Below are 12997 nucleotides of genomic sequence, written 5' to 3'. Positions count from 1 at the left end.
AGGAGCTCTGGGCACCTCCCAGGGGAGGTGCAGGTCAGGGGAGTGGTCACTCCCCTTTCCTTTGTCCAGTTTCGCGCCAGAGCAGGGCTGGGGGATCCCTGAACCGGTATAGACTGGTTTATGCAGAGATGGGCACCATCTGTGCCCATCAAAGCATTTCCAGATGCTGGGGGAGGCTACTCCTCCCCAGCCCTGACACCTTTTTCCAAAGGGAGAGGGTGTAACACCCTCTCTCTGAGGAAGTCCTTTGTTCTGCCTTCCTGGGCCAAGCCTGGCTGGACCCCAGGAGGGCAGAAACCTGTCTGAGGGGTTGGCAGCAGCAGCAGCTGCAGTGAAATCCCGGGAAAGGTAGTTTGGCAGTACCCGGGTCTGTGCTAGTGACTCGGGGGATCATGGAATTATGTTACATGGGCATGTTCGGAGTTACCATTGTGACGCTATACATAGGTAGTGATGTATGTATAGTGCACACGTGTAATGGTGTCCCCGCACTCACAAAGTCCTGGGAATTTGCCCTGAACGAAGTGCAGTGGTAAATGGCTGTGAAATAACGTGGACGTTATTTCACTCAGGCTGCAGTGGCAGGCCTGTGTAAGAATTGTCAGAGCTCCCTATGGGTGGCAAAAGAAATGCTGCAGCCCATAGGGATCTCCTGGAACCCCAATACCCTGGGTACCTCAGTACCATATACTAGGGAATTATAAGGGTGTTCCAGTGTGCCAATGTAAATTGGTGAAATTGGTCACTAGCCTGTTAGTGACAATTTGGAAAGAAATGAGAGAGCATAACCACTGAGGTTCTGGTTAGCAGAGCCTCAGTGAGACAGTTAGTCATCACACAGGGAACACATACAGGGCAAACTTATGAGCACTGGGGCCCTGGCTGGCAGGGCCCCAGTGACACATACAACTAAAACAACATATATACAGTGAAATATGGGGGTAACATGCCAGGCAAGATGGTACTTTCCTACATGCACCATGCCATTTTCACAATGTAGCGCAAAGAACTGGGAATGATGGGACCAGTGGAATCCAGATGTAGCTCCTTACTCAAGGGTCACTCTGAGGGCCTCATTTACAAGGCTGTAGCGGCACAGCGCTTCATTGGAGCATCAGTTTTTTTTTTTAACGCTCCAGTAGTGCAGTGTACTGGCCCAAATTTACAACATCACGCAAGGCCACCTTGTGTGGCTTTTCATGGCCTTGTAAATATTGCTCCCTTTCATGCATAATTCTGCGTGAAAGGGGCGTTCCGTGAATGTTTCTGTTTGTGTTCCCAGACAACACCCATGGAACCTGATGGAATCTGATGCATTCCCAGATTTACAAGGCTGTGAATTCCTACTCCATCCCACGGGTTGCGTTAAAGGGGCGCAGTGGGGAGAAATAACATTATTTCTCCCTGTTTTTTCCACTTTCTGTATGTAGTGCATTTTGCAGCACACATAGAAAGAGAAAAACGCCATTCATGATTGTTTATGAGCAGGAAGGTGACCCTTCCTGCACATAAACAATCATCCCTGCAATGTGGACACCCTTGTACAATGGTACAAGGGTGCCTCCGTTGGAACTAGGCAGCAATTGGTGTCCCAGCGCTGAGGAAAGTACAGGGATGGGTCATATATCTGTAAATACAATGCATCCCTGCACTTTCAAAATGACTCAGCGTGGCGCAGCAAGCTAGCTTGCAGTGCCATGCTGTGTCATTTCCTCGTGAATGAGGCCTTGAGTCTGATGTTCTTACTCCCAGATACTCTGTATCGCCTGATTTGGCTCAACTGCGTCACAGGATACCACTTCTTAGACCTCTTCAATTATTGAGCAGTGCTCCCACACACTTATGGTGTATCCATTCCCATTTAGGCCCATATTTATACTTTTTTAGCACCACATTTGCGCCACTTTTTGACGCAAAAACGGCGCAAACATGCAAAATACAATTGTATTTTGCAAGTTTGCGCCGCTTTTGCGTCAGAAAATGACGCAAGTGCAGCGCTAAAAAAGTATAAATATGGGCCTTAGTCTTCTGGCTATCAAAGCATTTTTATCCTATTAAAGATTCTTTTTTATTCTTATTTTCATGATACCTTATAATTCTTGGTTGTAACATGATTTAAGATTCTGTAGTATCAGATCGTCTACCACAATATTATGAAGGTAAGTGTAGGGTTGCTATTCTAAACTCCATATCTCTGTACCTTGAATATACAGCCTGCCTCAGAATGCTAAGTTTTGTCACCCTGGGTCTCTATGGCTTAACATCGGTCTCAGGATAGGGTTTTGATGCTCACATGTGTAGCCATTGAAACGCAAAGTGAAGAAAGTGCAGTGTCAGTGTTTTCTTGTCGTGAATCATGTGTTGTACTTCCTGAGATGTGACACAAATGTCTATACATTTCCTTTTTCCCTCTTCTTTACAGTGATTCTTTGGGTTAATGCTCTACTGCAGCATATATTGGTGATTCTTGGAGCAGCATACTCTCTGGCAGATTGTAAGTATTTAAACACACTTTATAGACATGTTGGACTTGGTATATTCTACCCACTCTGGATGGCGAGGTGAATCCCATTCTGGTTCTGGTCAGGGATAGTCAATTGGCAATCACCTGGTCTTGATAATACTTCCAGGTTATCTCCTGGAGTTCTAGCCAGCTTCTCTCCCTTTCTTTTCTTTATCCTTTTGCTCCTTACGGAGATTACTTGATGAGGGGGGTGGGAGGAAGTAGTAGTAACATGTAGCGTTGAGTGCAGAAATCAGAAAGTCACGAATAAGCTTTACTTACAGCTCTAAGCCACTCTTCTGCCGATCTAAAACACACCATGGCACCTGGCCCTCTGTAAGAGTGTTCCTGACTAGGAAACCCCCTAGTTGTTTTTCTTTTTTGGACTGCCTAATGTTTGGGTTGCTGCTGTGAATGAGCCTCCACAATGGAGTCTTACCTACTGTAAACCTCTGTTTGAAATGGACCTGAGCTGCAACTCTAACTGTCTACCTCATAATATAAGGTCCACTTTTGCTCACATTTATGGAAAATGGCTTTGAGCAGGATGTCTCTGTTTTTCTTAGCTCTGTTGGTTAGTGTGCTTAGTAAGGTTTGCTGTGCATGAACCACTGACGTTTGTCCGTGACTGCATGTGCTTGGTGTGCATCAAGGTATCAGGCGTTTTCCATCTACGCACCCAGATTTGGGAACAACATCCCTGTTTCCATCAGTGTCTTAAAAGAGTTAAGACCCATCTCTTTAAAGAAGACAATATTAGAATGCAGTAACAGTCCACAAAACAGCAACCTCTCCAATCTCTTCTTGATTGTCTTTGGCTTTGATCCTCTAACTTTGATCCAGGTTTGCACCACACACATACCACACTCATACATACAGTTTTATCCAAAATTCTAGTGACTCATTTCCTTTGAAGCTCTGCTGCAACATACATTTTCCAAGTACATACCCGATCCTTTGCCTATAATATCTAGGCACACCATCTGCGTTTATTACGCAGCAGTAGTACTCAACTGGGTGAAGCACTTCACAACAGTGTCTGGTGTAGGTTTAAAGCATCGGCTCAATCCTTCCAGGTCTTATTTATTGTTGTGTCTTGCGAGTATGGATGATGGAACCTTTTGGATCCTGAAAGTCTCTGTGGAATGGTGATGTAAGTTTTAGAACATAGTGAAGTGAATGTAGGTTTAGAATTTTGAGTTTGCGGTTACACCCTAAAGAATAAAGGCGTGTAATACATAGCTCAATGTGTTGCGTAGTCATTGGAGCGTACCCATGCTGGGGAGGATGCTGCAACTGGCAGCAAGATTAGGGATAAGTACCCCGAGGTGGAGTCGGAGAGAGCTCCAGCCAAAGGGTCACCCAATCTTGTGAACAGTTACAATGCTGTCGCTTTCCTGAAACCACCACCTCCCTTTGATACTGCCGAAAATCAAAATATTGGTGTTAGTGGGACTGCTTGGATGGAGATATTTGATGATTTTGTAGATGCACTGGAAGAGACGGATAACAAAAATATTATCAAATACCTCAAGAATCTCGCTGGTGATGATGTAAAAGAAGTCATAAAGAAAATGCCGCAAACTGATGAAGTTATATACTTTCAAAATTTAAGAAGCCTTGAATCTCAAGTTCAGTCCAGTTCTGAATGTAGATTACGAAAGATACATTTTCAGTCAAAAATGACAAAGAACTGATGGGACCATAGATGACTTTGTTGAGAGACTGGATATGCTCATAAAACACCATAGATTCAATGAAATCAATGTTGAAGAAGCAATACGTCTCAGGGTTACTGATGGATGCTTGTCAGATTCATTTATATGACAAATGCTGAGAGAAACTATTAGGGCATGATTTAGATCACTGCGAAGGAGAATACTCGGTTACGTATGTAATGGATATCCCATCCATAGTATTACGATCCCATTATATCCTATGGGGATCGTAATACGGCAAACAAGACATGTGACGGAGTATTCCCTCTACCGACTAAATCAGGTCCTAAGTCTGGAGCAAGTTCTTATGGCACCAGAGCTGAAGGGCGTGCTGATCGACAAGCTGCTGACATGGAGGTCAGAGGTGCCCAAAGTGAGTCAGTCATGAACACGACAAGTAAGCAGAGACACAAAGCTGAAGGACACAAGGTGATGTCTCCACGGAAAAAGAAGTTATGTTTCAGATGTGGATTGTTGTTTCCATACGAAAGTAAATGTCCCGCAATTGAAGAGAGATGCAAAGGCTGTGGTAAAGAGAATCTTTTTCTGATAGTTTGCAAGGCAAAAGAAAAAGTAAGTGCAAGAAAAAAAAATGGCCGACAGAACGTTCCAGAAACAAAGTTCGATGCGGGCCCATAAGGCCCAGCGGCAACATCAGTTGATATACATTGACACCAAACGATTTCGATCGTCATCGAAATCATTGTTGAAAAGTTCATCAGTATTGAGTGAAAGTGAAGAAGATGATTGTGCATTGTCAGTGTTTACCTCAGAAAAATGCGCACACTTTGGACTGGCTGCATGTGAAGAGAAATACCAGTCAAAGAAAAGTAGACGTGGGAAAGCACCCAAGTCATAGAAACATTGCCCAAAGATTACACTGAAAATAAAGGGTTGTATGTTGGACATGGCCCTTTTTAGGGGATGTCCCCAAAACTTTTTGCTTTTTTCTCCCAGTATTTTTGCTGACTCTTTGTGTGGCCTAAGGACTCTAGGCACTTTCCCACTGTACTGCAGTGGGAAAGTGCGCACGCCCTTCCTATACATGCTAGAAAGGGGAGCTTACGTGACTGGTTGAGGTGCTGTACCCAGGAGTTCCTTGTAAAAAGGTGCACACCTGGGGCAGGTACAGCCCCATCTACTAGTGGGACACTGCCTGCACAGAGTGTGCCCCCCACCAGAATAGCCTGTCAACCACGTATCAGGCCTGCCATTGCAGGCCTGGGGAGGCACAGTTGCACTGGTGCTTAGGGTGGCATCTCTTACACCTTTGCCAACCCTGAGTGGACCTTACGCTATCCCTAGAGTGCCCCCTGAAGGGCGGAGCAGTTGGTAGGCAGAAGGCAGGGCAGGTACCCAGGGGTGATCCATGCCCAGTAGGGTAGAAACCCCCATGTGGGTTTTTCCTATCTAGGAGATCGTCTCCTGCCACAGGTTTTGCTGGTTCGCCTATTTGTAGCGGGGCTTCAGAAGCTGGAGACAGGCCTGTAGGGCTGAGGCCAAGTAAGTTGGTGTCTTCAGTCTTCTCTGCTGGGGGTCAGTTTAGCAGTCCTTCTTCTTTCTTCTTATTGTCTTCTTGAGGTCACCAGGAATCTGATGAGCTAGGTTCAGGGTAGCCCTTAAATCCTAGATTTAGAGGCGTTACAGGGGTCAGGGAGGCAGTAGCCAATGGCTACTGTCCCTGAGGATGACTACACCCTCCTGTGTCCTCTCCCTTTGGTAAGAGGGACACATACTTAACCCTATTGGTCCCTGTCCTCTAAACCAAGATGGAGGATTTTGCAAGGAGGGGGTCACTTCAGCTCTGTACATTAGAGTGCAAGGTTGGCAGCGACCTCTGGGAGCATCTGAGTTGTCAGGCCAGGCAGGTGACGTCAGAGCACTCTCCTGATCCCACTTTCAGGGCTATTTAGGGTCTCTCTCTTGGGTGGGTCCTCAGATTCGTCTTGCAAGATTCCAGCAGGACGCCTCTGCAACCTCCACTTCGGCTTCTAGCCACTGGAACCACCACTGGACCCTCCAGGAACTGACAATCTCCATCCACGACGAAGACTCTTCTTGCAACACTGTCTCTACGGCTCCTTCCAGCTTATGCAACATTTCCTCAGCTGTGCATCCTCTGAGGGCGGCAAGTCTTCAGTCTATATGAGAAGGAAGAAGGAATCTCCCTTGGAATGACGGAGTCACTCCCCTGCATCCGCAGGCACTGGCTGCAATGACGACCGGCTGTGTGGATCTGCTCTCATCCTGAGCTGTGTAGATCCTGCATCAGGGGTGGTGGTCCGGAGTAGTCCTCTTGGTCCTCTCTGCCAGCTGTCCAACTTTGATGGAGGTAAACCTTGCCTTCCCATGCAGGACAGCACCCCTGTGCACTGCGTCTCTTGCAGCTGCCAAGGCTTGTTTGCATCTCCTCCAAGGGATCATCAGGCTACGTACAGCTCCAGCCCCCAGCACTCCTTCCTGCAACACACAGCCCTTTGTGTGGTTCTCCTGTGGCGTGGGACTCTTCTTCAGTCGTGCTGCGGGGGCTCGTCTGAACTCCTGTGTCCCCTTCTTGTGAGACTCCTGTGGGTGCTGCCTCTGCTCCTGTGGACTTTCTGTGTCGCTGAGGGTGCCCTCTAACTCCCCCTCCTGGGTTGAGTTCTCCTGGGCCTTGCTGGTCCCCGGTAGCTCCACTTTTTGCCAACCGCAACCTTTGCTTCGCCAAGGCTTGTTGGTGGAATTCCCGGACCGACACCCGACTGCAATTCTCCTTCCAGCGTGGGACATTAGCTGCATCTCTTCTCCAGCTCCAGGGCTGCAATGCTTACCTTCGTCTCATCACCGTCGACCAACTCCTGCAGCTACAGCTGGGTGGGTAGTAGCTCCTGCTCCTCCTGGACTCCACTGTGACTCTTGGACTTTGTCCCCTCTCTCCACATATTTTCTTCTCCAGGAATCCACTGCTGGTTTCTTGCAGACTTGTCTGGGTGACTTATTTTCTTCTTTGACTTCCTTCCTTTTGGGTGGTTTGGGGACATTCCAGTGATTTACTCCTGCTTTTCTGGTCACTGGGGGGTACTGTGTTACTTACCTCTGTGGTTATCTAGTACTCCCAGCTCCCCTCTACACATTCCACCTACCTAGCAGGCGGTCCTGTGTATGGATTAATTTTTTTTAGTATATGGTTTGGGTTCCCCCTAGGGTCATTATTGTCTAACTGCATTTGCACTGTTTTCTATCACTTTCTATGCCTATTTCTGGTAACTAGTGTATATATATATATATATCTATATTTGTAGGAGGCTGGCCTGGTTTGTAGTGGGTACCAAAGGTAGCTACACCTTATACCAGGTCCGGTTATCCCTTATTAGTGAAATGTAGTCAGTGCCTAGAAGCCAGGCTGTCTGAGGGTAGCTGTAGCTGAGCCTATTTCTGTTCTCTCCCTCTCTATAGCTAGGAGCTGTAGCTCCAAAGCTGATCTTTTAGCCATCCTTGCTAAAAGGAGGTCCTCTTCATTGAGGCTGCCCTCAATGTTCCCAAAGGAACTGGACTACTCTGTGGAAGATCCAGGTCCTGTGAGCCCTATTCTTGGAGATAAGGGACTTGGGGCCCTAATCTCCCTAGTTAGGTGAGGAGAGGGAGTTCATCCTCCTCATTTCTAACATTTTCCCTATCTGAGGGGAGGTCTTCCTCTTCCACAGGGTGGTCCCTTGTATACTCTTCCAAGAGCTCCTGGAGCTTGACCTCTGTAGGGTTAGCCCCTGTTTTAATCTTTTTCAGTCTGCAAAGGGACTTTAACTCTCCCATCCCTAAATTGAGGTAGGGGGTGAGGTTGAGCTTCACCACCATCTCCTCCGAGCTGCTCATTATGTTATTAAAGTTGGAGATTAATTTTAGGAACTAAAACCTACTTCTACTACTTACCTCTAGCTAGAGTAACTTTTAAATCTAGAAAATAAATGCTAAAGGGGACTTAACCAAGGCCCTAGCAGGACTTTTAAAAATGTAGAAACATTTTTCAAATTCAAAAATCATTTACTAAGGGCAATTTTGGAGTTTAGTTGTGTGATCGGGTATTGGCTGAGTAGTCCAGCAAATGCAAAGTTGTAGATCCCACCACCGATCCACCAATGTAGGAAGCTGGCTCTGTATGTACTATATCAAAATGAGATATAGTGTGCACGGAGTCCAGTGGATCTCAGGAAGTTTAACAGAGGACAAAGTAGATAATACTTATGATTTCTTTTGTGGTAGTGTGGTTGAGCAGTTAGGCTTATCAGAGGGCAGTGCAAAGCATTTGTTGTACACACACAGGCAATAAACGTAGCACAAACTAAATGACTAATTCCAGGCCAACTGTTTTTATATAGCAAAAATATGTTTTGTTACTTGATTTCTAGAATCACAAGATTCAGTGTGCAGGTAGGTACACTTGCAAGTAAGTAGCAAGCATATGTATCAAAAACACTTAGTTTAAATTTGGCAAGGTAAACATTTTTTTAGCAAAAATGTTTTAAAAGTTGACACAGTGTAATTTTCGACACAGTTCTGGGGGGAGGAAAAGTTAGCACAGTTTCAAGGTAAGTACAAGACTTACAGTTCACTCTCGGGGGTTAGGATGTCCACAGGTTGGGGTACAAGTTAACTCCAAACACCCACCACCAGCAACATGGGGCCGGCCGGGTGCAGAGGTCAAATTTGATGTAGATTTGTGATGGGATCCTATGGAGACTGGGGGCACTCGGAGTCAGGCCTGCTTGCAGGTAATTACCCGCGTCATCGGAGGGCAGACCTGGGGGGTTTAGAGGAGCAGTGGGGGGGGCACAGGTCAGCACCAAACACACACCTTCAGTGGCACAGGGGCGAACGGGTGCAGGGTGCCAACACAGCATCGGACTCCGAATGTTTTCCATTAGGGGGAACATGGGGGATACAGAGATGCTGCAGGCTGGGTCCAGGGGGTTGGTTCCGAAATACACAGGCTGGACAAGGAGGAGGGCCACCTGCTGGACGTTGCTGGACCGGTGCTCAGATCCCCCAAAGCCAGGGGGTTACGGGTGCAGGGGTACCTTTGGGAGTGTGGTATCTTCGTCCATCTGGTTCTCTTGCGATCAGAGGGTTCCTCCGGATTTAGGCTGCAGGCATCATCATGCTGGACAATTGGTCAACCCATGATGGACACTAGGCCAGAATCGCCTGGGGACCAGCTCTAGTCAGTTGGAACACCTGGGCACAGGCCCTGGGCGTTGGGTGCAGAGTGAGCAGGATTTGCGTATCTGGGGTGGTTCTGGAGTCCTTTGTTGGAGTTACTTTCTAGACAGAGCTGCTTTCCACAGGAGATCTTGGTCCTCTGGGGTGCAGGCAGTCATCTTGAGGCTTTTAAGAGGTCTCTTGGCCTGCAGGATGTGTCACCTTTTTTTAGCAGGGCTTCAGAAGCTGGAGACATGCCTGTAGGGCTGGGGCCAAGTCAGTATGTGTATTTAGTCTTCTCTGCTGGGGATCAGCTTAGCAGTCCTTCTTTCTTCTTCTTGTCTTATTGAGGTCGCCAGAAATCTGACGAGCTAGGTTCAGGGGAGTCCTTAAATCCTAGATTTAGGAGTGTTACAGGAGTCAGAGGGCAGTAGCCAAGGGCTACTGTCCCTGAGGGTGACTACACCCTTCTGGTGTCCACTCCCTTTGGGCAGAGGGACACAGACCTAACCCTATTGGCCTCTGTCCACCTAATCAAGATGGAGGATTTTGCAAGGAGGGGGTCAATTTAACTCTGGACACCTTAGAAGTGGTCCTAGCAGAAGTGGGCCCTCCTCCTTGTTTTTCCTAACTTTACCGCCTGACTTTCCCCAAAAGTGGGGCTTTGTCCTGGGGGGGGGAGGGGGGGAGGCGTCTCCACTAGCTGGAATGCCCTGGGGCTCTGTAATAAGAGGCCTGAGCCTTTGAGGCTCACCGCCAGGTGTTACAGTTCCTGCAGGGGGTGGTGTGAAGCACCTCAAGCCAGAGCAGGCTTTGTTTGTGGCAACAGAGAGCACAAAAGCTCTCACCCCATGTGGTCAGAAACTTTTCTGGAAGTGGCAGGGTGGCACAGACCGGTCAGTCCTGAACTAGAAGTTTGGCAAAATACAGGGGGCATCTCTAAGACGCATTTTTCAATAAATCCTACACTGCCATCAGCGTGAGTTTATTGTGCTGAGAAGTTTCATACCAAACTTCGCAGTATTGCTGGGAAATTGCCATGATGCCATGATGGAGCTGTGGAGTTCGTAATGACAAACTCCCAGACCATATACTCAATGTGACTGCACTGCACTTACAATGTCAAGAATGGATTTAGACACTGTACACTGTAAGGGCATATTGCTCATGCACCTATGCCCTCACCTGTGGTATAATGCACCCTGCCCTAGGGCTGTAAGGCCTGCTAGAGGGGTGGTGGGCATGGCACCCTGAGAGGGATGCCATGTTGACTTAAACTTTTTTGCCCCACCAGCACACATAGGCTGCATAGGCAGTGTGTATGTGCTTGGTGAGGGGTCCCCTAGGGTGGCATAATACATGCTGCAGCTCTTGGGGACGTTCGCTGGCCATAGGGCCTTTCGTACCAGGGGTACCTTTTACAAGGGACTTAATTGTGTGCCAGGGGTGTGCCAATTGTATAAACAAAGGTACGATTTTGGGAGAGAACACTGGTGCTACGGCCTGGTTAGCAGGATCCAAGCACCCTCTCAGTCAAGTCAGCATCAACATCAGGAAAAAAGTGGGGGGTAACCATGCCAAAAGGGGCACTTTCCCACATCCACAATCTATAGGTAATCAATATTCTGGGTATGATATATAAACTAACGTGGTAGAACACCCTCAAGTATAAGTTGCACTGCTCCTTCTCAAGAAGGGTTGTGATGATTTCCATTAGGCTAGCCCCTAATGCTTGGACGAGGTAAGTAGGGCTCAGTGTTGTAACGCAAAATGAGGGCCCTCTGAAGAATGTCAAGAGGGCATGTGCAGTCATTTCACCGCTGCACAAACGCTGACATGCTCTTGATGCCAGTGTTTGCCTGTGGTGATTGATGTTTTTTCTCTTTTTAGAGGCCCGCTGCCCTCTCAACTTTTCGCCAGCTACAACTGCAGTGCAGGTGGCAATATATCATCATACCTGAAGAGGGGCACCTAAGTCTCATATCTCTCAGATTTTCATTGGCCTTGGGCTGAAGGAGGCCACCTGTGGGTGCAGGGGACCCTAATGGCTTGAGGGTCCCCTGCACTGCAGGGGCCTGTGTTATTCCCCTGGTAGTGATGCAAGTGTTCCGAGTGCTTTTGAAGTATTGGATGAAATATTTCCCTAGCATATAGTGTTCTCTAGTTCATATGAACTTCATGATAAGTTCTTAATACATATTTGACTTTCTCTTAGGCCTCAACTTGCGATGCATGGACTTGAGCAGCATGTTCTGGGCACACTCCGTGTCCATTGTCGTTGGACCCTTCGTGGTGGTGCTGATCGGAGCCATTTTTCGTAAGTAAAATAACTCATAACTCTCAACAAATTGAATTTTCTGTAGATTAGTTTTTTCCCAATTTAGTGACTTTTGCTAAATAAAAGCCCTTTGCTGGGCTCTCTCGCATCGTCTTCAGGTGGGAAATAGCAGTGATGTTACTGATCTGTCAGGACCATCTGTCCTGCCCTGCACTGGTTTGGAGGTTCACAGGTCAAACACCCAACCTTGGCCCAAGCCCAGGGTCACGTGGGGCCAGAGTAAGAGTGGGGCGTATGCAGTGCTTAATTTGTAACCACCAGGAGGCCGCTGCAGCTCGCACCACCCTTTCCCCCGCCTGAGCTGCCAAAACACCACTAACCATCACACTCTTAAAAGTGTGACAATTCCAGCCCCCCTAAGCTATACAAACGGTCTGTCTGGTAGGTATTATTCATTTTCTATTTTGTATAGAACTAGTAAACAGCTGTTGTGTTTATCTTAATATACAACTGACAGCGCCACCTTTTGGCAGACTGTCATAAGTGCCGGTACCACCGGCTCAAATTAAGCACTGGTTATTTGACACTGTTATGCAATGTGGTGTACTGACTGCTTGAACCTACCATAGAAAGGGTACCTCAGGCCTTTATGAACTAAATGCATAGTCTTCATTTTTTACGTCAACACTGAATTACAACATGCAAATCAAGGACTGAACAGTGGTTCACTCATTGGCCATGTTGGACAAGAGTTTCTAACTTTTGAACCGCCCCTGAAGTCCCCCAGGCAATGGTTCCCAACCTTTCGACTCCTGAAGACCCCCACTGAATCACTACTCGAAGCCGGGGCCCCCCAAGCAATTTGTACGATTTAAATCTCAAACAATAAAACAGTAATTCACAAAAAATACATCAACAAGTACACAACAAACACTCGACTTACTAAAGAGATAATTATTTTATATTGAAAAAATATGCAAAAATTGAAAAGATGGTTTGCGCTGCATCCTGCTGACTAACTTTTAAATGTTTGGTTTTATTTAGGAAAGCTGAATTTTCAGGTCAGATTCTACATTTCCCAAGTGATTTCTGTTTTTATTTTTTTAGGTACATAACATCTGAGAAAGCTTTTTCACATAAATATATGGTAGGAAAGGAAGAAAAACCATAATGGCCTCTCATCTCTCCATAGCCTCTCTGTCACATGTAATTAATTTGTGTTGTGGGACCTCTCATTCCAGTTTAGGCTGTCGGAGCACTTTACAGGGGACTACAAGGTGTAGGATTCACATGTCATCCACACTGGTAGGCATTTTCTAAGAGTGC

General features: G+C 46.9%; 1 protein-coding gene across 1 annotated transcript in view; it reads left to right on the top strand.

Annotated features, from left to right (window-relative positions):
* LOC138255715 (uncharacterized) overlaps positions 1-12997 on the top strand; it is a 359027-nt gene that overhangs the window by 234088 nt on the left and 111942 nt on the right. Inside the window, exons 8-9 of the mRNA XM_069205843.1 lie at positions 2423-2494; positions 11609-11710. Of these exons, the coding sequence (XP_069061944.1) occupies positions 2423-2494; positions 11609-11710 (174 nt within the window). The remainder of the gene's footprint in view (positions 1-2422; positions 2495-11608; positions 11711-12997) is intronic.

Source organism: Pleurodeles waltl, chromosome 1_1 (assembly GCF_031143425.1).
Source record: "Pleurodeles waltl isolate 20211129_DDA chromosome 1_1, aPleWal1.hap1.20221129, whole genome shotgun sequence".
NCBI lineage: Eukaryota > Metazoa > Chordata > Amphibia > Caudata > Salamandridae > Pleurodeles > Pleurodeles waltl.
The sequence above is the reverse complement of the archived record's forward strand: the minus strand, read 5'-3'. Positions and strand labels throughout refer to the sequence as shown.